This window comes from Homalodisca vitripennis, chromosome 2 (assembly GCF_021130785.1).
Source record: "Homalodisca vitripennis isolate AUS2020 chromosome 2, UT_GWSS_2.1, whole genome shotgun sequence".
NCBI classification, from domain to species: domain Eukaryota; kingdom Metazoa; phylum Arthropoda; class Insecta; order Hemiptera; family Cicadellidae; genus Homalodisca; species Homalodisca vitripennis.
In genome coordinates, this window is record NC_060208.1 from 118440543 (window position 1) to 118468359 (window position 27817).

Here is a 27817-nt window from a genome sequence, read left to right on the forward strand (position 1 = left end):
ATTGGATATAATTCCCTAAAGAAAGAAGGTGCTAACCGTCTTACCGTCTGGCAGGTCCTGTTTGTTGGCAAATATCAGGATAATTGCATCCCTCATCTCTCTGTCGTTGATGATGCGATGCAGCTCTTGCCTGGCCTCGTCTATTCTGTCTCTGTCCGCACAATCCACCACAAATATTAGTCCCTGTGTGCCAGTATAGTAATGGCGCCACAGTGGCCTTATTTTATCCTGCCCTCCAACATCCTGTAACAATGTTCAGTCATCAAGCATTCTGTGGATACTCCCATGAGAAATTCTAATTTCACAATGTAATTAATTTCTTATTTTGTGGTGTGGAATGTAGAGGGGCACTCACACTGAATGCCATATTCATGTTTGTGCACAATTTAAAAATTGCATGCCGCTTGGTACAAAGCGGTTTTTTTACTGAATCTTCTCAATTTGGTTTTTCAGCAAATCAAAGGTCTTAGATTGAGATTTTTCATGCAAAAAAACAAGATCTTATATTTGGACATTGCTCTCTATACATAAAATTTCATAATACAATTAATAACCACAGTGCCTTAATACTAACAACAAGATAGTTTTGAAGGGAGAGCATAGAGACTGGCAAACTCAGTTTTTTTCCACTATTTAGAGTTAGCTGTGGGAGAAAACATTTATCTTTTGATAAATCCCTGCTTAAAAATAAAAAGTCATTGTGGAACTTGTTGACTTTGTCTCATACGTCTTCAAGTACTTTGTTAAAAAAAAATTACAAACCAAACAAATTAATTGTACAGTTTATCAATGTAAGTATTACTGACATAGTTTAACATTTTAGTGTTTCATTGGAACAAGTATACTGTATACATATACAATACAACTATTTACTGTGGACTATTAACTATATTACTTGTATTTTAGTTCTCAAGGCCATGAACTTATTTATGTATGTACTCGGAATATGGATATTATGGGCATTTCCTTAATATTTGGACCCAAGAAAAATTAAAAATACAGTAGTTAAAATACTAAACTAAAATAATTGTGAATTTTAATAACAATAGAATAATGTTCTACCATAAAAAGCACATTACAATATATTGGTACATAGAGGCACATTCATAAGAAATATTGAAAATAATGTCATCTATTGTAGAATAATGTCATCATCTAGTGAGTCAACCTGGAGAAAAAAAAACACCAAAATGTTAACTTTATTGTTTCTTTTAGCTAACTTCTTGCTAATATTACTATATCATACGTGTTGTTCATTGTACTTAATTTATTGTCCTCTTTGTTTCTCCTGAATGAATTTTCAAACAGGTTTTTTCAACGAAATGTATCCAATTAAGTGCTAATGTTGATATGTAATGCAATCAAACAATTCCCTAGATGTTATTGTATTGTAATTACATTTCACTTACCCACACATTGAATTTAACATTTTTGTAAGTGACAGTCTCTACGTTGAACCCTACAGTGGGAATTGTAGTAACTGATTGACCTAGTTTCAATTTGTAAAGTATTGCTGTTAATCTGTCAAGGAAAAGGCAATGTAACATACATCTTAGAGCTAATCATTTAAATATCAGTATTATATTACGTACTTCTCACCAAATAAGAAGCCAACCAATGGGAAGACAAATCAAAAACTTTTCCTACTAATTTTTAGTAATATGTGTAGTTATTATATTTATTATGTTGTTAAATTCTTTAATTATTTAAAGAATCTCAATAACCTAATGAGCACTCTGCAGACCTGATGACAACTTAAATTAGAATATGAGTTTGAATTTACCTTTACTACTATTTTTCTATTTGTAAAATTATGGCATTCAGAATATTGTTAAAAAGAAACACTTTTCAACATAATATAAAAGTATTTAATAAAAGTAAGTTGAATTGAAAAAGTTATATTTATATTAAAAAATAAACAAAATGTAAAGTAAGTTTAATTAAGTATTTATATATATATTTATTTGGTAGTTCATAATGGTTTTTACAAGAGAACATTTGTGAAAAGTACTAGCTTGAAAATAAAAAGACACTTTTGCATTTTTTCACTTTTTTGTTTTTGTTTCACAAAAAAAATGAACCACGTATTGTTTACATTTATATTTATAGATTACGTTAAATAAAATATTATTATTAACTTTAAAACCTGTTACTGCGTACAGGTTTAACAATGTATATTTGTTTAAGTAATTCATTAGCCTTCAAGTTGCAGCAGCAAGTGGAACACTCATTAAAGCTTTCATTTATTACAAATGTTTGAATTATATTCACAATCACTATGTAACATCTTATAAAATTCAGAATAACGTAAGTTTTTGTACATATTTCATCATTACATGCAATTGACTAAATCTAAATCTATCTAAATATTTAAAAAAGGAAATTTGGATAACATTTAGTGGAAATTCAGCAAAATTAAACAACATATGATCAAATATGGACCAGATAAATAACATGAGTCTCCCTCAATGGGTTGATGACAGTGCATTTTTTACTCATAACAATTTTATTTTAAATTTTACCGTCATATAACACCATATTACAGAAAAATATTACCTTGTGGTAGATCAGATTTCAATAAGTGGAATACAACTAGTACATAATATTAAAATATAAAACAAGTATATAATACAATTTGTAATGGCTATAATGTATCAAGTATTAAAATTTTGAAACATTAGTACCTAGAGTAAATAATGAGTATAATTATTAATCAGGAAATGATCAACATTATATATTATAAAAATAGTACGTTTCATCTACCATGTAAATAAGAATGCATTGTCTCTACTAAAATAATTATGTATGTTGGAAAAGGAATTGAAATTAACTGTTTTTCTTAATCGTAATTAGTGTCTGACTGGTAAATAAAAATTGTATTGATTGAAGATTGTGAAGTTTCAAAACTATGAAACTGGACATGCTTGATGCATCAAATTTTGTACAATTATTTTTCATAATTCCTTCTTTTTTTTTTAGAGAAAAACAGCTCTTTAACCCTAGAAGTGTGGAACCAGCATATTTTATGTCGGTTGTAATTTATGTGTGTTGTGCGGAACCAGCATATTGTATGTCGGTTCAGTTTTTCATTAAAAAATAATTATTTATCTTTAAACAATCACCATGTTTTTGGTATCATTGAAATTGTGAGATTTCCACTCTACAATTTTCACATTAACGTTTTTTTTTTTTCTAACATCAAATATTACGGTCGTGGTGAAATGTTTTCTGAAGAAGTCATTCATTTGAGTTGAATTTCGCGGGTGGCCGGATCATACGTCATTTTCAACCAATCACAGCAAGTTACTTATTGCCTGCAAACAGTGCTGCCATATGTCAATAGACGCGGAATGAAATATTCTTTCTTTCAGTGCCAACAGAAAGTCATTAGAATGAATAGTTGATTTACTATGAATATTCTAAAAAGGTACAATTCTAAAGTTGTAAACCAGCATATTTTATGCTGGTTAGTATAATAACATTCACACAGTTATTTATTGTCAATAAAGAAAATAAAAAAAACAGTGTAATGTGAAAGAAACGATCTACCGTACAATCTTTCAGCGGTAAATTTAGTTCAGTAGGTTTCCGGCAGTGCGAAACAAAAGAGATGAATCACGGCGTCGCATCAAGACCAACCCAACCCATCCCTGTCGGCCATTGTTGACCATTTTATTTCACCACGAGCTTATTTTTTTACCGATTTTCATAATTTAGGTCTCCTATTTTTTTCAGGTTGAAATACTCTACTGCATAAATGCATATGAAATGACAAAAACATTATAAAAACAATGTTATTTTGAACTATAATATCTATTGTTTTATATATTTTCAAAAATTTTACAATGCAAGGTTTTAGAATATTTGACGCACATTTATTTTTCACTCAATTTCAAAAATTATTGAGTGTATTTCTTTCTAACATAATATAACAAGTAAAAAAATGTTTTCATTTTTTTTTACATTGCAAACCAGATTACTTTTTATGAGTAAATTCTTCAACGTGCGACTGTTAACAAAAAAATGTCATAACTCAGTTCCTTCTCAAAGTATTTGAACATATCTTATATTTTATTTTAGCCAAACAAACATACTTACTAAGGGAATATTCAAAAATTACATAAACATAAAAGTATAAGTGAAAATTTGTAGCTTGTTTCTGAATTTTGTTACAAAATATTTTCATTTTTCAAAAGATTTTTTTTGTTGTAAGCTAATAATAAAATAACAGTTTAATTTTGTTGTTGTTTACTTTTAGTGTTTTCAAATAGCATGTATAATTTACAATATAAAACTGTTTTTTCATATAAATATATAGTCACATTTGGAGGTAATAAAAAATGAAAACTCCAAACCCTTGTACATTTTTTGTACATGTTATTCGCTTTTTGTAAAAAAAAATGGCAAAATTACAATTTTTGTTTAATAGAAATTTTTAATATGTTTTATAATTTGGCATAAAATTCTCTATATTTTATACATTTAACATTTTGACCTTACTGTAATATTTCAATACCTTACAGAGGTCCAAACTTGAAATTTTCATATAAAACTTTTTGCAATTTCTTTTCTCATTATTTTCATGAAAATATATACTAAACCAAAGTATATCAAAACATTTATTTCTATTTCAAAATAGTAAAACTTCTGAGAAAGAAAAACGATATATAACAATATATGTTTTCTTGATACCAAGTATATTTTTACGAATTTTTAAAAAAACCCTTGCAACACGTCAAAAATCGAACTGACGTTTTTATCTTTTGGTAACATGGACACACTTCTAGGGTTAAGTTTACCTAATCATCCTAGAGTGCAATGCCTACTATATAGGGTAGGGTTATATTTATGTAGAATATACTTTTAACAGTGTTTTATATCTACTACCAAATAGGAAAATGTTACGTAACACAACTAAGTTTATTTTATAAAGATTGAACATTTTGTCTGTTTCCAGGTGATACTATTAACTATGTGGACCCAAGATCAAGTATTTGATTGTGCTACGTTAAATTCTGCATTAAGAAATGAGACGCCAGATACAGTTATTACTATAATTAGAGTAGGAGAAGACTACTTTTTCTGGTGTTGAGTCAAAGGAGATTTGTTCTCAGTCATATGTCGATTCATATGTAATAAATCCCAACAATCAAAACCTCAATAATTAAAGTAAAATAAAAAGTCGTATCTGTTCAACATTTATACTCTTATCAACAACCTCAAATATAATTTTACAACCAAGAATGAACGCTATAACTGTACTGTGAGTGAAAGGATACTGGTCTTGCCGGCAGCGTCTAATCCTAACATCAATATCCTCATCTCCTTGTTGCCGAAGATCTTGGAGAGCAGTTTCCCCATCTCGCTCCCAAACCGGAAAGTTATCTGGAACAAATAATATTTTGTTACATATCCATACACTACATTTTCACTTGTAAAAATTAAACAAGGTATGATCAAACCTCATCTGCAAAAGTAGTATAACATGGGTGAAGTACGTCACTTAAGACAAGACTGCAAAAGCTAATCTATATCATGACATGGGAGAGAGAAAAAATACGTAATATGAACTAATATTTCCTACAATCAGCATTCAGAGAGAAAGTTATGCCATTATTTTGACTATCTTTATTTATGCTAAATAAAATTTTGGTAGGAACTAAAATCCACAAATTGCAGTTTTATAACAATTGTTATTTCATAATATGTATATTTTTTTGAGATATGAAGAAGTTAAAAGAAACCTTTTCAAATCAACCCAAGTAGGTAGGCCTGCCCACTGGTCACCAGAAATATAGATAGGAGTTTAGAAATATATATAAATATAGGTTTAAACTCCAACATGTGCCTTTTGGAGTTAAAACCTATCTTGAACCAGCTAGCAAGTTCTTCATAAAGTTCATGATTTATTTTCTATTATTACTGACTTCCTTGTTTTTCATATAGTTTTCATCTCTTGCATTTCATTTTACAAATTATACCTCTTGCAAAAGGTTACGGTGAACAACTGGCTCAAGAAGTCTAAGATAAATATTTTAGCTTCCAAAAATTAAACAGTATTGCAATATATCTGTTTAAATTGCAAATGTTTTATAGAAAAACATGCGCCTGGTATGGTTTAAGCAAAAAATATTTTTTTAGTGTTTGGATAAAAATGAGTATATATAGTATAAATAATTTATATATACATATATATATATATATATATATATATTATTTATATTACATTTATTATATATAAATTATTTGATCTACTCAACAGTAGTACAACATAAAAAATCCCTGGCATACAAAAATAAAAGTTTTGACTTTTTACAGTACAATTCTCAATTTCACTTGGTGGGCTGACATGTTGGGGTTTCTGAAAAAGTCCATGTTTCACAAAAAATACTGAACCTAGCAAGACAGGGTTACCTAGCTAAGCTTTGTTTCCCAATATTATCTTGAGACTGGTGAGATAATATTGGCTTGCATGAGGCTGACAAGGAAGTGATTTCTTACAAAAATTGGCTTACTAGATAATACAAAGTACTAGGAATTTCTACCAGACATATTTTATTTGTGAAGCATAAAGAATGGGAGAAAGTTAGAGTCAGCCACGTAATAACATTTCTTTTCGCTTTATTATCAAAAAGCTATTACTGTAAATCAAACGTAAAATGAAAAGTTTTCAGCCTGTTGAAAAAAGTACAGTATTGGAATTTGAAAGCATTTTCCATAAATAGACGGGCATGAAACAGAATGAAAGTGTGACGATTTTACTCCTTGAAACGTTTTGAGAAAAGCGCTGCGATCGGGAAACTCGGATGAAAAGATGTGGCGAAGTAGGTCGGATGTGGCGCGGAGACGGTAAGAAGAAAGGCGGGAGAAAGTGGTTCGGTTCGGTCACAGTTCGCTAGGCGTCCGCTCGGCTCCGAGGAGCGCGAGCAGTGTCACTGTCACTGGACATGGAAGGTTACGTTACACCACCCTCGCACTTGTCTACAGCCTGTAATAACTCAATATACGTATTATAAGATGTTATACTCTTATAAGGACTATGCCTGATCGTTCGCGCCTACATTCTCTCTAACATGCATTACGTACTAAACGGCGCGGCGGAGGGAGAGGGAGTCTATAGGAACAGCTGTGACTGTATTAAATTACTAACGTGTTTTGAACTTGTATAACGTTTATATAAAATTATTCATCAGACACGTATTGATGCACAAGATATCAATGTCCAATGTTAATGATGCAGTATAAAAAATACCGTTGGTAATATTTAATATCTACCTTTAAATGAGACAGACATTTTCAACAGAAACTTGAAAGCTTTAAGTCGCAACCGATGGTAGGTTTGAAAGGACAACAGGGTTTTGGACATTTTCCATATATATTTTGTAAAATCTATAACACAATGTTTCTGGATTAAAATTGCTTAATAGATTCACTATGAACATAAGTGACCGAAAACTGACAATTTTATTTTTCTAACACAAACTTTGAATAGGTAATCAAAATTTTATTTACTTTTGACGTGACAACGTCTTAAATTAGGTTGCGGCTCGGAGTCACTCATGAAAAAGTGTAACGCCCGGTAACGTTACGATGCCCGTCCAGTGCGTCCGCCGCACGGGATCCGCACGGGATAAAGCAGATAACTGTGGGTCCGCCGCACGGGATAAAGCAGATAACTATGTTTATTCGTGAAAATGTGGAGTGCTTAGATTCGTCATTTACAACAACTACAACAATAAAGGTAAATAATTGTACACTGATATTTCATTATCGTAAACTATGATTGATTGATTAATTGTTAGATTGACACAAAAGTTGAGAAACTGAGTTTATAGGTTACGTCATACTATTGACAAATGTTGATAGTGTTAAGTTAATTATTAGTTTAAATCACTCTGCAATCAATCGTAATTCAGTCGATTGAGAAGAAACAGCGCGTATTGCTAGTCAAACATTTAAAATAACAAATTATAACCTCTAACCTCTAACCTGTCATAACAGTGCGACCAAACAAACGAACTAAACCGACCAATCACCACGCGCGGAGTTAGAATTTAACTGTGTTTAGCAAGAATTTCAAATTCCAATTTTAGTAAATGTTTTATTCAACTTTACCATTTACAATAACAAATTTTAATTAATTTCAAATTATGTACAATGTTTTAGTAAACAAAATATATTTCTATAGTTAAAATTTGTGCAATTCTTATTTTCATTCAATTCCTTGTTCCTATTGTGCAATTTAATAATATTCATATCAATAAATATTCTACCGAGAAAAAGACGTTGTCACGTAAAATCTTCGCCCGTAAAACCGACTTTACAGGCAACCATAATTTTTTTTATTTTGTTCCGTGAAAGTTGTCTTTTGTGAGGATATATTATTTATTGTTGGTTTTCAACACCTGAAATCTACACGTTTCACAAAAGAATAAAATAAAATAATAAAACGATTTTATGACTCTAATACAGTTTAATAAAAACAACTGTAAATTGCAATTTAAACAGTAAATTTTAGGTTTTTCTATCAATGCGACAAGACTGTCTGTAAAAGATGAGATGACGTCAACAAGAAAACTATGAAATAGTTTTATAAAAATAATGTGTTGTTTATAAGTACGGAAATAAACGAGAAAGTAAATAACTTGCTGCGATGCTAGCAGCGAGGACGATACAGGACATGGATAATACAACGCTACACGTTTACCTCGACTGTCTGAAAACTATGAGATGATGTCAACAAGAAAATTAAGAAATATATTTCTATAAACGAGTTAATTTGTTTATAAGTGCATATATAAACGAGAACGTAAACAGCATGCTGGGGTGCTAGCAGCAGCGAGACCGACGTTGGCCAAGGTAACGAACGTAACATTGCCGGACTACCTAGACTGTCGGCGAACGACGAGATGAAGCCACCTATAAAATAATCCCGGACCCTTCCCAAGAAATTGAAACTCTAAATTTTGAATTAGGCTTCGATAGTTTGGAAGCTGTATGAACTGCTTACAAGCTGTGTAGAATGTAAAGTTTCAAGCGAAGGTTTGTGATAATGGTTGAAAAATTAGCTGGATTATAGATCTACATTGAAACTATCTATTCTGGTGAAAGAAATAAGTGTTATTGATTTTATATATATATATAGTCTCTTATAGCAGTTTCAAAAGAAAACTACAATTTTTTCATACAATATTTCGTTGTAATTAACAACTTTTTCAAGTACACTTTTAAAATATACATTTAATATACCTACTTCTTATAGGTATACGTTTTATAACCAACAAAATATCCTATTACTTCTTATACAACTTAACTATTGAAAGAAATTATTATTAAAGATATATTGTATCCATTAAATTGTCTGTATTGTGACATTGCAGTTAAAATGAATATAAAGGCTATTACTAACTATGAGGTAAACATACAAACAGAATAAATAAATATGTAGAGTTTCATACAGGTATTTAGTTTGTTGTGCACGTTACGGACCGCGGGGAAACAAACAAGGAAGTAATTAACAAGCCGGGAGGCTAGCAGCGGGACCGATGTTGGACATGATAACTGTGCGTCTACCTAAACATTACTGTCGGCGAATAGTGAGTTGAGTGTACAAATCCGGGGAAAGGTTAGGTGTTTGTAGTCTAGATAGAGAATAGCTACATTTTGTACTACGATACCACGCTCTAAGTCGGAACGTGACTTTTTTAGGTTATGTTTATTAGAGACAATGTTGGGCGTATTAACGGAAATTTTCTGATCTAACCCAAGGTGATATACAAAGAGAATAAAAACGCAAAACTTTATATAGATATTCTTTTTTTGGAAACGGGAAGGTTATTACGGCGGGAAAACAATCAAGTTAAGTAATCAACACTCTGGGATGCTGACGAGCATTGTCGGCCCGACGAACTCCAAGCGCATAGGGATGCGCCGGGTAAAATAAATATGTAAATTGTAGAGAGCACACTTCGTATATAAAGCAGACAAGTTTAGGGCGGAGAACATTTGATTTTCTTTGAATCACTTGTTCGATTCTAGGTGGCAACGCTATCCGTACCATTTTCCAGTCCGAGTATCTAGCATTGCACCCCATTATACAGTTAGAGTTAAAAGTATGGATACACTCTGTTTAGTTTTTGGTGGATAAAGATGGAGGGATGGAATTCAGAACACCTTTCTAAGAAATAAAAGTGATTTTTTTAGTCACTGTTACAACTTTGCCCATTTCCTCAACATGGGATTGGGGGGCACGCATTTTTTAAATAAAAAGACCAATTAAAAGACACCTCATTTGAAAGGTCTTGATAAAAGAAGAACAGTGGAAACTTAAGCTTTCTATCTCAACCAAATACAAAATGGCAACTCATTGAAATTAATTAAAAATTAATTGAGGCAAAACGTGAACATCTACATTCAGAAGAACTTCAATAGACAACCACTTTCCTTACAAACTCAAACCTATTTTACAGTTATTACCTGCTACAGGGCAGGCCTACCTTATCAAGTTTTGAGGAAGTCTAGTATCATGTTAAGTTTCAGGTTGGAACTAATTAAGTTAAGACGTTTTCGTGATGATTTACGATGAAATGGAGTGTTTATGAGAACAAGAGCGTATTATAATCCTGATGATGTGAGGTTAATGAGACCAGGTGAGATCTTACGATAAAGTAAGGAATTTATTTAATGTCACTTATCCCAATAGAAATTCTGTATCTAAATCAGGAGTTAAAAAAACAATCCAACCGTTTTCCAGGAAACAGGCATCATTAAAGACTGCCCCAAACCTGGTCCAAATCAGCTACAAAAGAAGCATTGTTACTTGACGTTTTACAGTCTGTTGTAGATCCTCATGCCTCAACAAGAAATGTTTCTCAAATATTAGATATATCTCAAACATCAGTTTGTAAAGTTTTACATGACAGTGGTTATAAAGCATACAAAATTAGTTTAGTAAATGAGATAAGTGAGGACAATTTTGATCATTGGATGAGAGAGCAACATACCCAGCACCCTGAAAAATTGAATTTGTTGCTTGGCATTGTGAGGGACCAGTTTGTTGGGCCTTTTTTATTGATGGAAACCTTAATGCTGAGGTATACCAGGAAATGGTACAAAACCAGGTTTAACCAGCTATCTAATTAACAACTAACAACTGTAATGATGTATGGTTCCAGCAGGATGGATTACCTCCACACTATGGCCTGCATGTCCACGAATAATTAAACAATATTTTTCAAATCGCTGGATAGGCAGAACAAAAAGTCTCAAGTGGCCATCAAGATCGCCAGATATATCTCCACTTGACTACTTTGTGTGGGGTCACATTAAAAACAACGTGTATAAAACAAAACCCCAGTGCATTAAAAAAACCTTAGGGACAGAATAGTAGTGGAAATTAAAAAAATCCCGTGTGAATCCATACAGGGTGCCGTTTCAAGTTTCTAAAACACGCTTGGGCATTGTAAACTGTCCTGGAAGAGCAGTTTGAACACCTAATAAGAAAAAAACACAGGTTAGTAAGCTTTAGCAGTTTTTTGCTTAACATAATTGTAATTACTAGTGCTACAGTGCCCATTTTGGGAAAATTATTTGCTTTTGTTACCCGGAGGGTTGTCCTGAGTTTTATTTTTCTATCTTTGTACAATGAAGGTTGAGCAGGATCCCTCCATGCTTTTAACTTAATTAATTTCAATGAGCTGTCATTTTGTACTGTGTTGAGATAGAAAGCTCTTGTTTCCACAGATTTTCTTTTATCAAGACCTTTCAAATGGGTAGCATTTAAAAATTTGAGCTGCTCCCCTAAAATTCCAGTTTGGGGAATTGCGCATAGTTGTACCAATGATTAAAAAGTTCACTTTTATTTCCTAGAAAGGTGTCCCAGAGTTCCATCCCTCCATCTTCATCTATCCAAAACTAAACAGAGTGTATCCATACTTTTAACTCACACTTGTATAAGGAGACAGGGGTGTGCTCATATGCTGGACTAAAACAAGTCGGCTGCGAGCATGTGTTCACTCAGTTAACAACGACACTCCATTTTATTTTTATCACGCAAAAATCTATTTTTATTACACTGAGTTATAATTTTAATACTATGATTTTTATAAAATTAGTCTTAGATGATGAAATTTTTAAGTAAATCAGACACCATATCCATATTAATGTACTTTTCATATTATAGTGAATCTTAATGCTGAAAAATGTAAAATCCCTTTTCTAAGATAAACAAATAATTATTTTTTAAATCTTACTTTGTATTGTTTAGTTATTTATATAATATTTAATCATTAAAAAGCATAGTTATCGCCTTACTAAAAAGTTTACCAGTACATTAAACAAAGCGCTGAAACAGTTGGACCTCAGTAAATAATGTAACAGGATTTAAAATAATGTGTACTATTCTAAATAAAACAGGTTATAACAACCAATATACCAATATATTTTTTCAAAACTATTCCGCTCTGAAAAAAAAACCTTTGTACAAATTTAGTTATTCAATATTGTTGTTTTATATGAATAAGAATTGTTAGTCATTCTGATAACAAGTCTTTAGATTAATATTCTTATCCCAAAACACATCATTGTTAAATTTCTAAATACTATGCATATACCATACATTTACAATTTATATTTTTCTTAAAATAAGTTTAAATTGCATTGAAGTAGTATCATACAAAACAGAATACTTTTATTTTATAATGAATCAAAACTTGTATTGTATTTTTCTTTTAACAAGTTCTATCACTAATCTAATTTACACTCAAAGTACAAAACTTATCATCACAAGGAAATTTAACGTACAATAGATACTTTAATATTTTACTCAAATAGGGACAGGCTTTTACTTTTCTTAATGTTATTATACAACTAATATTTTTAATTCCACTTAGTTTTCTTTTTCGTTCATTCACTCCTTTATATTTTGAGAAGAAATACTTTAGTTTATCTTTAAAACTTTTTAGTTTACAGTACAATCTTTTGCAGTAAAGCTTTTCAACCAAAATTCTTTTATTCATTTTTTAATGTTTGGCAAAATTACTAAACAACCTTTTTCTTTATTTGCTAAAACCCCTCTTTTAACATTAGAAAAAGTAATGAAAACTTGTTTATTTTTCTTTTACACGCTTCAACTGTTCCTAAGCCAAAATACCTTTAACTGAGTAAAATCCTTTAAGAGTTCACATTTATCAAATATTGTTGCAATAACTTTTAATGCAATAGCTGAAAGAATAGTTGTCTAAACCGAACTGAACAAATCCTGATCTTTGATATTTACTTTATATATCCTACGACAAGACTGAATTCATTGCATCGCTTTATTTTCATTTTTCAGGAACCTTTTAAACAATTTCTTTTGTAGACAATATGCAAACTAAACACTAATCCAGAGGTTATAAATTTAAGTAAATATTTATGTGTTCAATTCTAAATAATATATATATATATATATATATATATATTATCACTGAATTGAACGAATTAGGCAGTTAAAAATTTTACTAAATAGCGACCACATGGAACAGTATAGTCCCCTCAGATCTGCTAACTGGCTGAAGTCAACTCCTCGCCAGTGGCTCCGCCCTACATGAGCAAGAACACATCTTTGTCTGCTTACATCATGCATTCCACCTATGTCACTGTGAGTCAGAGGTAGTATTTGAAATTGTGCTCACAGTTCATTTTGATTTCGTTAAGTTTAAGTGAAATATTCAAATCAATTCAAGTGCTAATACTTTAATATTTACATCACACAGTGTTTATTGTTCTTATTCAAAAGTATTAGAAACCAATAGCTTTTACATTTACTTCACCCCTGACAGTACCAACGCTCCTCCTCGAACTGCCATGTCTTATTGCCATTATATCGTTTTTGCTGCCGTTATGGGTTGGCAACTCTAGCGACCTTGGGTGTCTGTCTTCTCCCCCTTTTCTAAAGCTGCCACTCCAGTATGAACACAATGGCGGTACCAGTGTGTTCACTATCAGCTTTTGTTATGAAGTCTGCATCTAGAGTACTATTGTATCTCCACAGGAGTACTTATTGACTAGTTTTATAAATTAAATGAAAGTTTAAATAATTAAATATAAGTTTCCTTATTGCTTTTGGTATATTATTACTATTTTTACATACAATTCAGTGAAATAAATATTAATTACAATAAAAAAAATTATGCCTCTTGTTGAAGAAAAGATGTGTTAAGGGGTTTGAGGTGTAATTAAACATGATAATTTACAAACTTTTTCCAGATACCACTGGTCTAGGAACATGTGACTAAGAGTCAGCTGTATCAACGGCCTTTCTGATCTTGGTCTTCTTGATTAATTTTCTATTAGTATATGAAAATTACGTTTTTGCAATATATAAAAACTTAATACATTTTTAAACAAGTGTATTAAGTTTAAGATTAAGATAGTTAAGGAAGGCACTGCACATCCCTGCGGCCAGTCAACAACTGATCCGGTTTAAGTCACGCAGAGAGACTGAGAATTACCCAGCCACCTATCCTTTATTTGACAAAAACAAAATTCCTGCATAACATATTTTTTAAATGCAACAATTTGCCACGGGTTTGTGTGTGCTCGCATGTTAAACAATCTCATACTCTAAAATATTTGAAATTAGAAGTGTAACTGCATTTACTGCAATACTTTTTAACACAAAATAATCTGCTATTTACAACTTAACAATTAAAAAAAAAACAAAAGTTTTCTAAACTTTATAAATTTGCAGAACATTACAATTGTTGAGCGATTAACATGTGTTTTTATAATAAAAATTCCTATTAAATTTCAATTTATCTAGACGATATTAATAATGGAAAGAAAAGTATATCTTTTAGTTATGAAATAATATTTTAGCACATAGACTTATAACTTTTCAGTATTGGTGATAACAGTGTTATAACATTACTCAATAATTCAAGATTATTAGCCATTAAATAACACTTTGTTACAATAGGCTTCATCAAAGTAATTTACATTACATACAACAAAATTACACTAGATTAAAATAATCCTATATTACAATAATGATACTAAATTAAAATTAAAATGTCTTTGGTCTACGTTAATTCCATAGACAAGTCAAGCATATTACTTTTTATTTACTCATTAATTGAATAAACGGCTTTGAGCTGTAACCAAGCTGAAATAACTAATTTGAACTAGTTTATAGACTAATCCCTTATACAAAATGGTAACTTACTGAATATTATATGCTGAAAAACTGTAGGTATTATATGTCTTATCCAATCTTATAGTGGGTGTTAAAAGATTTTGTCTAAATCTGATGTTATAATCATGCAAAGATTCGTGTGAAGAAAAATCATTAAAGTTTTCTGCAACAAAAACTATATTTTGAAAAATGTATGTATAAGCAATTGTCATAATTTTAAAACTAGAAAAAGTGTATCCACACGATTCTCAAGATGTAAGATCAACTATTACTCTAACTGCCTTTTTTGCCAAAAATGCTTTTTTGTCAGCAGCAGAGTTGCCCCTTAACTGAGTACTATTACAAAGGTGTACATGGTAGCAGAAAAAGGAATCTAGAAAACTTTATACAGATATTTTCAACATGTGCCTTTACAAAAGCTTACTATCTAGAAAAATCCCCACAAGCTTGACAGGTTTAAGAAATGTAACCAGGTCCAAGTTGTTTCTATGTGTAAAAATTATAAATCAGTCTTATCAATTAGCAGAGTACCAGTTTTTAGCTAGTTGAAGCAAATGATCCAAGTTTAATTTGAGTACACAAAGATCAGTATTAGAACAGAGAATGGTTGTGTTGTCTGCATAAAGACAATACCTGCAGACATTGATGTTACCTGCAGACATTGATGTTACACTAAAATTAAAATCATTAATAAAAGTAAAAATTAAAAGGAGCCAAGCTCAGAGCCCTGACGTACAACTGCAACAAATCTTTGACACTCGAATGAAAACATTTTTAACAGTGGCCATTTCCCTTCTATCTAGCAGGTAACTTTTTATTGATGTTAACTCTTTCTTCCTTACATCATAATAATTCAGTTTATTCAAAAGAATACAATGGTTTGAAGAATTCCTTTGGTAGGTCAATAAAGGTGGAACCTATCACTAGCTTATTTTCTAATCCATTGTGGTTGAGTGATTAGGCTTAAACCCAAATTAATTCTATAAATTACGTTGCTTGCAAACTGATAAAATCATATAATTGCTTAAACACACAAGATTCAATTATTTTACTAAGGATCGGTACAATTATAATAGGGTAATAATTATCTGGCAATTCCTTTGACCTTTTTTAAAAATAGGAATAATCTTACCATATATAAGGCAATCTGTATATTCACCTACTGTTAGAATTAAGTTGATAGGGTATGTAAGAGTCTCTAAAATTTCAACTATATTCAGAACAAAAAATTAGACAGGCCATAAATATCCTAACTTTACGAGGAGCTTAGGTCCAACCAAAACTCTTACTGTTGTTGTATCCAACACTTTCCACTTGTAATAATGTTATTGGGCCTAGAAAGTTTAGTTAGCATACTGCTATAAGTCTCCCTATCCGATACGGTATTCATGTAAAGCTGAACGGGTACATTTACAGAATGAAAGCATACAATTATAGGAAAACAATAAATAATTGCCTTTTAATAAACCAAGTAACTGAGAAAACACTTGACAGAGTTACTATATCAACTGAGAGAGCCTTGTAGTATACAAATTAAGAGGTTTGTATGACTCATCCTTACAAAGAGATAAGATAAGATGATAGATTGCAACTAGAGGCTGCAATGAGCTCACATATGACAATAATAAGTGGTGCTACAATAATTCTATTGTTAGTACACAATTTTCTGAGATCAGTGTTTACAAAACTCATATTGCTTTTGACTATTAATAGCTGCTAACATAATAAACAATTTGCTGTATACCAGCAGCTTAGCACTGACCAGCTGAGTCCCCTAGTGGTGGGGAGGAGAATAATTTAAAATACTGTATATACCAAAATAAAATCAATAATGATAATTTTATGTGGATAAAATATTTCAAATTTCAATATAATATTATAATAAAAATATTCATTAACCAGAAATGATTATTTAAAAAATTAAATTTTAGAGAGGCACATACATTTAAAAGCTGATAAATTAAAACTTTTAAATACTTTTTGCCTAAAAAAAAATCAACTTATATTTACATGGGAAAGTTTAAGCTTGAGTAGAGTATAAAATTCATCCTTTACGTTATTTTTGGAGTTGAAATGGTTAAGAGCTGTGAAATAAAGCAATGACCAATCTGGCTATCTTGTGTCATATATTACACTTATACAGTAGACTCACTCATTTCCTTAGTTGTTTTTAAGCCTCATAAATGATTACATTCTGTATTTTAATTATATAATTAAGTGCTCTTACCAATATTAGGTGAATTGTGCTGATTTACTTTAATTTTTTATTTTTGTTTCGTAGTTTAATTTTTTTCTTAAATTTATAATTATATTGTATCAATTTCTATAATCCAAGGTACATGTTAACTCTCCACGGCCTGACTTGTGCTATTGATGATATCAGCGAGCTGCTTAGTAGTGCTAATATCACAGTACGTGAGGTTAAGTTGACATTTATGGAAAACAACTTAGCATCCATAAAAAAGAAATATAATGTTACAATTTACTAATTTTTATGTATTGATTATTTATTTCAATATATGCTTGCAAAACTCCTCAAAAATGTATTGCACTACAAGTGAATGTAATCAGCATTTGGAAATTTGTGTTTGAGGGTGATCAACCACCCGACAGTGAGGGGAGACATGCGGGCCGCACCACCCATTTGCAGTGGAGTCTGGCGCACCGTATTGTGACCTTCAGAAGGATTGAATGGGCTATTAACTTCTTCAGTCCTTACAAAGCTCCTGGGGGTGACGGGGTGAGACCGGTTTGCTTGCAGCGGGGGTTGGATATTCTCCTTCCCCAGCTGTGCAGACTGTTCAGAGCCTCCGTTGCTCTCAGGTACATCCCACTATCCTGGAGAGTGTCCAGAGTGGTGTTCATACCGAAGCAGGGGAGGGCAGGCATGGATCGGCCGAAGTCTTTCAGGCCGATATGCCTGTCCTCCTTCCTTCTCAAAACCATGGAGAAAATGGTTGCCAGGTTTGTTTGGGAGGGAGCTCTTTTGGAGCGACCTCTACATCCTAACCAGCATGCCTACACTCCAGGAAGGTCATGCGACTCGGCCCTGCATCAATTGGTATGCAGGATTGAGAAGACACTGGTGGCAAAAGAGGTAGCCATAGGAGTCTTTTTAGACATTGAAGGAGCCTTTGACAATACAGCCACTCAGGCGATTATCAATGCGGTCTCAAGACGTGGTGTTGATGGTCAGGTGTGTGACTGGATAGGGGCCTTGCTCACGGACAGGGTTGTTGTTACAACCCTCATGGGAGCAAGTGTTAGTGCGAAGACTACGAGGGCCTGTCCGCAAGGTGGCGTCCTCTCTCCTCTTCTGTGGAACCTGGTTGTGGATGACCTGCTAAATTCTTTGAATATCAGCGGTGTCTTTGCACAAGGGTACGCAGATGATATTGTGATTCTTGTGAGTGGCACACAAGTTCAACACAACAATCACGGAACTGACCAATGCTGCTCTGAACATGGTGGGAAATTGGTGTGTGATGAGGTTGGCCTCACTGTCAACACCACCTAGGCTGTTGTGGTTGCCTTTACCAGGAGGCGACAGATGGAGGGCATTGGTCCCTTTCTATTCAAAGGCTCACCCGTTGAGCTTAAGTCTGAGGTCAAGTACCTGGGCGTGATCCTAGATAGAGTTCTAAACTGGGGACCTCATCTAGAAAGGGTCATTGCCAGGGGTAAGTGGTCTCTAATGCAATGGAGACGTGTGATAGGTGGGCCCTGGGGACTGAAGCCGAGGCTCTTGTACTGGCTTTATGTTTCCGTGGTCAGACCTGCACTAATGTACGGAGCTGTCGTATGGTGCCCAAAAACGGAGGCCAAGACGGTGGTAGCTCGTCTGGCGGGTATCCAAAGGATGGCCTGCCTTGCTATCACTGGGGCTTTTTCTAGTGCGCCAGGCGCGGCTCTAGATTGTTGTCTTAACCTCGCCCCCCTGGACATTGTCATTCGGGCTATGGCCAGGAGGAGTGCCTACTGTCTTCAGCAGATGGGACTCTGGTCGGGCTGCAGCGGTGGGCACTGGAGAATTAGCACTCTGATACAGGAGGATGTTCTGCACATGATCTCTGATCAGATGCCACAAATTTTCCTTTGACAAACCCTTTAGGATTATTTTACCCTCAAGGGATGATTGGTCAGAGGGAAAGAAACCTCTTCCACCAGCGGAGCTCGAATGGTTCACAGACGGCTCTAAAACAAAAAGAGGCACAGGCGCTGGAATTCTGGGAGTGAGACCATGTAGGGAGCTGGTGGTCCCTATGGGTCCGTATCCGACAATCTTTCAAGCGGAGGTCGCAGCTATTATGGAATGTGCTCGTGAGAATCTTCGTCTGCGATATAGGAGCAAGACGATTAATATTTTCACGGACAGTCAGGCAGCGCTGATTGCGCTGGATTCTTGCGTGATCAAATCCAAACTGGTTTGAGATTGCTATCAGGCCGTTTTCCTCCCTTGCCAGAATCAACAATATAACCGTTTGTTGGGTTCCTGGTCATGAGGGGATTCTTGGGAATGAAAGAGCTGATGCCCTGACCAACCAGGGCTCAGCGACAATTATGACGGGCCCTCAACCGTTCTGCGGTGTTCCAAGGCGTGAATCCTCTAGGGTTGTCTCGAAATGGATTCACGCGGAGCATGGGAGAAGGTGGAGGTTGCATCCGGGTTTGAGAGCGAGTAGAATGGTATTAGGTAATTCTAAGCAATATATGGGTCAACCTCGATTTTTCTCATATTACAATATAATGTTCCAATAGTCAATTAGAAAAGGAAATGACTAGAATTTCTTGCCGGAAAGCAGTTATAGGGAGCAGGCAACCGCCAGACGGTCATATATTGCTTAGAATTACCTATTAGTGATCAGGGGCATCGACGTGATCTGGGCTTCAAATTTGGAACTACTCGAGTTAATTTTTTTCCTAAGAGAGCAAGCAGCGCGAAGCGCTGTGCAGCGGGCAGGCATCGTGCGTGATCTGGGTATATACTGAATTAATTTCAGTCCGCGTGGCGTTATCTCGGCGTTATCAGTCACTGGCGGCCGGGTCCTAATCAGTTGCTATCGTGATGTTCAGCCGTTCGGATGTTATCCTTTTTTGTGTAATTCGTGTGAGTTTACGCATCATTTATAGTTTGTTCTGAGGATAGTGTAACTTTAAGAAATTTTTTGTACGACCACGGAGTTTTACCACGTAATAAAACATGTCTGAGTTGCGGGGGGTCAAATGACCTTAAATGAAACGGATCACGTGTTTCGATGTTGGAACAGGATAGAAAAGACTGATAGTAACCGGAAGAAAGTGAAAGTCCAGTGCAAAAAGTATGTGTCTCAGTATAAATTAACTTTTTTCAAAAACCATAATCTCACAACGCAACCAGTGTGCCGATTTGTGGCTTATTGGGTGTTATTAAAACCACCACAACATGACCTGCTAAGACATGAACTCGACCTGTCTCATGTTGCTGTAGTAGATTGGAGTAGCTATCTCAGAGAAGTTTGTGTGATTATTCTAGTTGAAAAATCAGAACCTATTGGAAGGGTGGGCAAAACAGTAGAGATTGACGAGGCAAAAATCGGTAAACGTAAATATAATCGCGGCCGTATTATTGAAGGGAATTGGGTTTTCGCTGGTATTGAGCGTTGAAAACAAAATGTTGTTTTTTCGTTCCTGTACGCGGCCAAGAAACGTTGTTACCTATAATACAAAAGTATGTGTTGCCGGGAACAACAGTAATCAGTGATTGTTGGAAAAGCTATAATTGTTTACAATATAACAATTACCAACATCTTACTGTTAACCACAGTTACAATTTCATTGATCCCTATACCGGCGCACACACCCAAACCATAGAACGTTTGTGGCGGGAAGTTAGAGGCAATATCCCAAGGTACGGCAACAGAAAACATCATCTTGTTGGACATTTAGCTGAGTTTATGTTTAAAAGAAAATATTCAGATTATAAAACTAGAGTACACAACATCTTTTGGGCAATTTCACATGTCTACAACGGTGTCACAGCGTACGGTGACCGCTGTGAACAAAAAACCCATTGAGCCAGACTCCAACTCCGACTATTAAGGTTAGTTGTTGGTTTTTGGTTGGTTTTACTTTGCTTTCCGGCATGTAATTATGTGTTTAAAATTGTTTTACATACATTACCTACATTATATTGTAATATGTAATAACAATTTATCAGTAATTTTTAATAAAAAAAAGGATCATGCACGATGCCTGCCCGCTGCGCAGCGCTTTGCGCTGCTTGCTCTTTTAGAAAAAAAATTAACTCGAGTAGTTCCAAATTTGAAGCCCAGATCACGTCAGTGCCCCTGATCACTAATAATAGGTAATTCTAAGCAATATATGATCGTCTGGCGCTTGCCTGTTCCCTATAACTGCTTTCCGGCAAGAAATTCTAGTCATTTCCTTTTCTAATTGACTATTGGAACATTATATTGTAATATGAGAAAAATCGAGGTTGACCCATACATTGCTTAGAATTACCTGGTATTACAGTCACCTTCCTCCAAGGTGGCTTCGGACCTTCTCTCATTAAACAGATCAATGTCTTCTAAGGTCATTGGTCTCATTACGGGGCATGGTCAACTGAGGAAGCATCTTCACAGAGTTGGCATCCTTCAGGAGGATCCGCTTTGTGGAAGGTGTAATGAGCAGGAGGAGACTGCTGAGCACCTGCTCTTTGATTGCCCTGCAATAGCAAGAGAGCGGTATGCCATCTTTGGTAGTTTGGACAGGGGAGGTGAATTTTCCCAGGAGGACTTGATAGATTGTTTTCGGCGGTTTGTTGAACTGCTGAAGTTGTAGACTGGTGGGCCTCATGGTGTGTTTCCGGGGTGCGCAAAAAGCCCTTGAGGCTTAAGTGCATGGCAGTAGGCCGCCCCAAGGAAAATAAAAAGGAACGAGTTAAAAGAAAAGTTAATTTACATGAGCAGCAGTTCTCTTAGGCGTAACAGCAAAGTGGGCTGATTGAAACAGTGCATAATTATGTAGACCATATTATTATTATTAAAAGTGACATTTTTTTTTAAATATTTGATTTCAATATATTTATTGTAACTTATTGACATTACTATATGAGTACAATAAAATAATGAAAAATTATTTTTGAAGCCAAGAGTTTTTCTTCAGCAGTTTCACTCATGGATAGATTTTCTGTTATAAGAGCAAAGTATGCCTACCTACTAAATTATTAATGGTTTCTAGTCTTTGTCCTTATGGTCTTATTTCTAGTTCGTTCCAACTCCCGATTTTTGAGTGTTGACCTTTAACATGTCGACTGCGGCAGATTCATTACGACACAGAATCACAATGAGAATAGTTCGTTTCACTCAGTATACACCAGTAGTGAAGGTATAGCTAGATAACAGATTGACTGCAACAGATGCCTTATAGATTAAACTTATGATGAAGAGCTCAGTTGTGAGAGGAACCTGAGACAGTAAAACTGTCAATATATATATTAATCCAATAGTGGCATACTCACACATTGATTGGTTGACGCTGTCTAAACTGACACCAACAAAAATCTCAAACACGTTTGTTTATTGTGTGACTGATACTATTCTAAATTCATTATAAAAACTATGTAAGATATTATCTGTTTTCCTCTTCATCAACTTAGATGTAACATGAAGACTATGAAATCCAGATTTACGTTAAATTATGATCTCTGTATCGTGCACTGAAGTGAAGTGATCATTTAGCTGAGCTCCAATCAACAATTGATTCTGTTGTAGGGTAGACTAAAGATTTTTTTAAATTTCCAAGCATTTTGAGCGATTTGAGCAGTTGGAGTCACTTTAAAAATGTATAAAAATAGATTACATAGAGCAGATTACTCAAGATGCTTTATTCTGATGGAAATTAAAATAAAATAACTTAGACTTGCACTGCCAAATCCCCTTGTACGGCACTGTAAAGTCCCAAAGAATACCCATACTTTTATGTAACTGAAGTTTTACTGATTATATTGCATAATCCATAAATTTACACAGATTTTGCTTACTCGGTGATATCTATCAGGATGTTACACAATTCAAAACTATAATGTGCACAAATGTATTGTGTTCGAAGAGTACTGACAAAACAGAAGATAGTGGCTTGTTTTAAAAAAATCCCATTATACTCATTCCAACAGTGCAAGGTGTCCTGTACAATCAATGAAAACTAAGTATTGTAGCACATTTGTACATAACCATTAATTGATAGTTGCTATGTTCAAATGAAACATTGTAAAATGATTGTAAATGTGTTTACACTAAGTTGTTATGTTTAAAATAATCTGTTCTCTTTAACATGTTCAGTAACAAAGGTTATTAAGCATTGTACTTTGTGTGTACCAACATTAGACACTGTGTCACTTAAAAGTAAAAGTGTTAAAACATAATGAAATCAGGCATTTAACAATTTTTTTACTTATGTAGCCTATACCAGTTTTGATTTCTAAATTAGTTTAATGGTTTTTTTAATCACTAAAACACCCAGCATGCAATAATGAGGCATGTAATTTGGAGCTAGCATTCTACATTTTAAAAATATAGTTGATCTCAAAACAAATTCAATGCTCATCTGAAATACCTCCTGGTTTCAATGGTATTTTACTCCATTGATGAGTTAATGATGGGTCATTGGGATGAATATTCTTGAAAGTTTATCTAACAATAAAAACCAAAATGTCAAACAGAACTACATTATAGGTATTCCAAATTAATTATAGTATGTTATAGATCAGCTGTTATTTTATATCTAAAAAAGTAATAATTTAATGATGAATTAAAAGCTATCTAGGGCTAGGCTATATGTGTTTTTTACATATAAAAAAGGAATATAAAACTTACCTCTTAAAATACTATTTTGAAGGATAAACAGTATTGAATAAATACAGAAGAACTAGGCAGTATAGAAATCATTGTAAATTAATAACTCCCAATTTGGTTAACTGATTTACTTGTTGTGGTGGTGTCTTAGGTAAATATTTACTTTAACCACTTCAAACTATTTGTCAAAATTTCAACTTATTATACTACAACCATTTTGAAGGTAAAACGTTCTTGAGGGTCTGACAGCTTGTGATAAAAATAAAACATGTACATCAACATTGTATTTGAGATCATGGGTAGGGTACGATAAGTGGACCCGGTTTTTTATATCGAAGAATGTAACCATCAATACCTAATATTTGCATCTCAAATCCTAGACTATCAATCAATATAAAAGTATCTATAGTCCTCAATAACAATCATATGTTTTAAATAAAAATTATTATAACCAAAATTAGGAAAACTGAAGACGACCATATTTGCTCCTCTCACAGAATTTACAGTTGGTTTTCTCCCACAAATTTCACATAATAGGTTTTCGGTACGAGTCCAACATGATGAAGCCACAAAAAACATGTCTTATCATCTTTCAAAGGAATGATGTGCAGTATTCTAAAATTGACTGCCACTTTAATAATCAAGTGTTACTTATGTAAAATTTAAATATTATCTTACATGTATTATTTGAAAGTGTTTACAGCTCTCTGTTAATATAGATTATTTCAGTTGTTCAAAATTATTAATGAATAAGTATTGATTGATTATATTGATGGTTATGATTAAGTAATATTGTTTGCCAATTTCGATATAAAAAACCGGGTCCGCTTATCGTACTCTACCCGAGATCATTACTGAAATACCATACAAATGATTTTACTTTGCTTGAATAAATTTGGAACAATACTGTTAGTCAATAAATTTAAAAGAGCTAGCAATAATTATTTAACATTGACAGTCAATTAACTCAGTACTTAATTGTAAATAACTATAATCAAAATGTTTTAGTAAGTTATTGATAGTTTAGAAATCTATAATTTGGTAAAAGTGATTTGATTGAAGTGGTGATCGCTTACTATACTGTTGACTTTGAAATAGTAACTAAATATTACATTGTTTCATTTGTTATATTTATACATAGCATACACACATACACAGGTTTTTATTTAGAATTATTAAATTATTACTTGTTTAGATATAAACAGTGAATTTATAATGTCATTTGAAAAACTATAACTTAATTCGGTTCAACATTTTTTGTTTCAGTATTCTAGATAATCATGAATATTGACGATTCAATTGTAGTGGTGGCCGCTTGTTATACTACAGCCTTTTCTCTTATCCTATCTTGATGTACTAGAAAGTTAATTGTGTAAACCAAAATGAAGTTGAACTAGAAATAGGCCAAAATTTTGTTCACTTTTAACAGCCTATCGGTATATTATTACAGTATAATAAGCAGCCAACAACACAATGGAATGCATATTCATAATTAATCATTGCCAGCTTTCTTTATTTGGACTATTGGCATAATTACCAGCTATTGCTAGTGACGCCATTACCAGCTGTTGTTATTTCGTTTATGTAGAAGGTTAGTGACAACAAGAACAACATGGCGATGAATATGCAAATATTGGTTTAAAATATTTGTATAAACAAAGAAATCTTCAAAACTGGTCTCAGAAGTGAGTGCATTGCTGATCATCTTGCAAAAGATATGTATAGACGAGAAATTATGATTATGATCCATTTGAGCATTTCTTAAATGTTATCAAACATGTCTACGCTGTAAAGTAATAGATAGTACTATGCGGTTCAAGAGTACTTTAAATACAATTTAGTAATTTTATACAATTTAAAAAACAAATTTATTTCTTTACACATAAAATATAACTTTTCTATATTAACATTTTTAAAACCTAAAACTTAATTCAATTTGACATCATGGTTCAAAATTTATTTAAAGTATAAACGCGTTTGGAAATAAATTCAAAATAAACTCATGTGTTTTGTTATTGACTACAGTAATAATGGCAAAAACAGTGATAAAAGTGTCTTCTTTGTTACACAAGCAAGCCACATTTATCCTTGAAAATAAATAAGGTAAGTAAATGTTATTGTTTTGCTGTAATTAGGCTATACATTATATTTCAATTTGAATTATATTAATATGTAAACATTAGTTTATAAGAATGAAAACTAGCCAAACCAAATTGTTCTTTTAAATATCTATTACGTTATGGTCAGACATTTTGCTTTCAGTCATTTGGATGGTCATTAGATAATCATTTGATTGTGTTGGTGGCCGCTTATTATACTGGGTAGACTTTAATAAATAGCCTACATTCATTATTCGGTTGTTTTTATCGAATGGTTCGATGTTTTCATCCGAAGGAATAGTTCGATATTAAAATTTATTTATTTTAGCATATGATTTCAACTTATTAGTTCTAGTAATTATAATGAAACAGCAAGAAGTAACTGTATTTCGAGACTTTGAAAATGGCGATGAATATGAGGAAAGTATGCGAGATATTTCTCACAAATGACGAAATTTGTTTAAGTGGCTTCAACATGTAGGTTTGGTTTCTGGTTACTCATGTAGAGGATTCTTTCCTCCATTTCACAACATCGGTTATTCGTTTATATCAAGCTGGGCAAGTTATTAATATCGTAAGGTTTGTTTGATATCTAAGTCTAGGCCATAGTTTGTTTTGTTGTTTTGTAATGTTAGTGTTAAATTTATGTTTTTAAAATTGTAATGTATGAGATTCTTCTTGTTACAGTAATTTATTCTAACTCTTATTGTGCACGATTTTTACATATAGGAGGTGGATAATATATAGAATTGTTCGATAAAACAACCGAATAGCCTAACGGGTGTAGGCCGCTTATTACAGTCTCTCATTATACTGCAGTCAGCCTATCTGACTGATACAAATCAAATTCATTGAATTTTCAATATAACCTAGTGTAGGCCTAGATGGTAGCATGGAAAGTTCAATGCCTTAGGAATACATTAGGCAAGGATATCTAAGATGTGAGTTAAGTGTAATATAAGGGTTTTTAAGCTTATATCAATAAATTCAGATCATCTGACTTAATTTTAGCTGTTGTCACTGTCAACACTCCGCATTCTAAAGAGAATTCAGGCAAAGTCTCTGTAATAAGGTTTAAGCGCAAAACCTAAATAAATGTAATGCATAAAAAATTAGCCTGTATTACTTAAATAGGATAGGTCCTAAATTTGAAAAGGTGGAGTCAATATTCAATTCAATGAGTAAGCTTCATTAAACACCACCAAGTTACTTAGTTGAGTTGTGTTCAGAGTGAAAATAATTATATAATATGTGAATAATTAGAGCAAAAATTATAGAACACAGTTCAGTGTATAAAATATAATGACTGGTAACACCTCCACAGGAAGAGGTGGGCCGGAGATAACGGAACATAGCCTAGACTTAGATTATAGAGATCAATGCGCGATTAAATATGTATAACTAATTAAAGAGTCTTTAATTAAAGAGATTAAGCTATTATAATAATTATAATTACATTTACCTTCAAACATTTACAAATTAATATGGTATAAACACTATCACACCTAAACACTCCATACTTTAGACATCAAACATTCACAGTCAGCAACACCACTGCCATCTATTGAGGACATTTAGATTTTGGATTCCATCCCATCTCTTCCATATGTCGACAATACGTCTGGCCTTCCTTAAAAAGCCAGTAAAAATATCTGAATCACTTATATGATACTTTGTATGTTACTTGTTGAATCGTACTATAAAATATT

The 27817-nt window shown here is 33.0% G+C and overlaps 1 protein-coding gene across 1 annotated transcript; it reads right to left on the reverse strand.

The window, feature by feature from the left end:
- LOC124354649 (ADP-ribosylation factor 6-like) lies at nucleotides 1–27686 on the reverse strand. Its single transcript, XM_046805272.1, has 4 exons — nucleotides 27571–27686; nucleotides 5280–5385; nucleotides 1410–1513; nucleotides 1–243 (listed from the first exon to the last, which is right to left on the reverse strand). The coding sequence occupies exons 2-4, from the start codon at nucleotides 5359–5361 to the stop codon at nucleotides 16–18; spliced, it is 414 nt and encodes a 137-aa protein (XP_046661228.1). The 5' UTR covers nucleotides 5362–5385; nucleotides 27571–27686; the 3' UTR covers nucleotides 1–15.
- Nucleotides 27687–27817: the final 131 nt, after the last annotated feature.

Excerpts from the sequence above, each read along its gene's own strand:
- LOC124354649 (XM_046805272.1), bottom strand. The coding sequence starts at position 5,361 with ATGGGGAAACTGCTCTCCAAGATCTTCGGCAACAAGGAGATGAGGATA. Across the intron at positions 1,514-5,279 it reads AGACGCTGCCGGCAAGACCA|CAATACTTTACAAATTGAAA; the intron begins GTATCCTTTCAC and ends ACAGATTAACAG. Across the intron at positions 244-1,409 it reads ATGTTAAATTCAATGTGTGG|GATGTTGGAGGGCAGGATAA; the intron begins GTAAGTGAAATG and ends ACATTGTTACAG.